Genomic DNA, 1,647 nt, shown 5'->3' with positions numbered 1-1,647 from the left:
TAGTATATTGTATATTAGTTTTTTAGGAAAAATGTAATTGTTCATTTAAAAGGTTTCTTTGAAATTTGTATAGCAGACTTAAAGACACAGATTTTGTATTATAACTATCATATGCATACAGAATGTAGTGTATCACATCTGATTGGACTATTGTAATTATGGTAATTAGGTGGGCATTGACTATTTTAACATCACATCCAAAGGTTCTGTTCAGTAGCACAGAGAATACGGAAACACACTCACACTGATGCATCATCTAACTTGAGTGGTATGGTATGACTCTCCATAAACTACAAATGTTTTGTTAATGTCTTTGTTTTTGAAGAAAATGTATATTGTTGTGGTTACACATACTAAAGTAAATATTCGAGTATTTGAAAACTTTGCTCAGTGTATAGGGCTTGATATTGGACATTTTTATTTCAGGAATCTATGTAGAAGCATGGATCCAGAAGCGACTGTCAACAGGACGGACACAGTTAATGACATACATCCCTGCTACGAATCAGATAATACAACTTACCTTTTCACCAGCAACCCTTCCATAATATGTGTTCTATTACATGTTTTCCTCAGCGCAATGTCTGTTGTCACAATATGTGGAAACCTTCTCGTTATAATCTCTGTCTTTTACTTCAAACAGCTCCACACTCCTACTAACTACCTCATTCTCTCTCTGGCTGTCGCTGACCTGCTTGTTGGGATCATTGTCTTTCCTTTCAGCATGGCTTTCACTGTGACCTCATGTTGGTATCACGAGGGTTTGTTTTGTAAAGTACGAGGAAGCTTTGATGTTACACTGAGCACAGCTTCCATTTTGCACTTATGCTGTATTTCTATTGACAGATACTACGCAGTATGCCAGCCTCTCGCTTATAAAAGCAAAGTAAATGATCGGGTCATTGGGATTATGATCCTGATGAGCTGGGCAGTTGCTGCTCTAATTGGAATCGGCATTATAATTGCAGGTTTTAATCAAGGAAAATGTGAAGGAAGTTGCTTAATTGATGCTCTAATATCAACCACTCTGGCTTGTATTTTTTCCTTTTATATCCCAGTCATTATAATGCTTAGTATCTACCTGAAAATATTCCTTGTTGCACAGAGACAAGCAATCAGCATTCAGACCACAACTGGTCTGAGCACAAAGTCTGGAGCCACTGTGAGTAAGATGGAGAGAAAGGCCACCAAAACTCTGGCTATTGTTTTGGGAGTTTTTCTCTTGTGTTGGACTCCGTACTTTCTTTGTATCATCTTTCAACCTTTAATGTACGATGTTACACCAATTGCTGTGATTGAAACACTAAACTGGCTGACACTGTCAAATTCAATGCTCAATCCATTTATTTATGCTTTCTTCTACAGCTGGTTCAGATCAGCTTTCAGAATGATCATTTATGGAAAACTATTTCGGGGGGACTTTACTAACTCAAAACTTATTTGACTCGTCTATATGCATAATAGAGCCTTCACTGTTCTGTATACACAGGTATTTTGCATTTAAAAATAATAATGTTATAGTTAATATTTAATACTAGTAAAATTAGTAAATAATAACACATGCAGGTAACAGATTGGAGTCTAAAAAGGTTTCATAAAGCAATTTATTCCACCAGCCTAAAGTACTTTTCATATATCATATTTTAC

At 35.9% G+C, this 1,647-nt stretch overlaps 1 protein-coding gene across 1 annotated transcript; it reads left to right on the top strand.

The window, feature by feature from the left end:
- Positions 1–442: 442 nt before the first annotated feature.
- On the top strand, positions 443–1,444 carry LOC306733715 (trace amine-associated receptor 1-like; the record flags this gene model as incomplete). The annotated part of the gene is made up of 1 exon (XM_079215000.1): positions 443–1,444. The coding sequence occupies one exon, from the start codon at positions 443–445 to the stop codon at positions 1,442–1,444; it is 1,002 nt and encodes a 333-aa protein (XP_079071126.1).
- Positions 1,445–1,647: the final 203 nt, after the last annotated feature.

The sequence above is a fragment of the Taurulus bubalis genome (genome assembly GCF_910589615.1).
Source record: "Taurulus bubalis genome assembly, chromosome: 3".
In the NCBI taxonomy this organism is placed as follows: Eukaryota; Metazoa; Chordata; class Actinopteri; order Perciformes; family Cottidae; genus Taurulus; species Taurulus bubalis.
The sequence above is the reverse complement of the archived record's forward strand: the minus strand, read 5'-3'. Positions and strand labels throughout refer to the sequence as shown.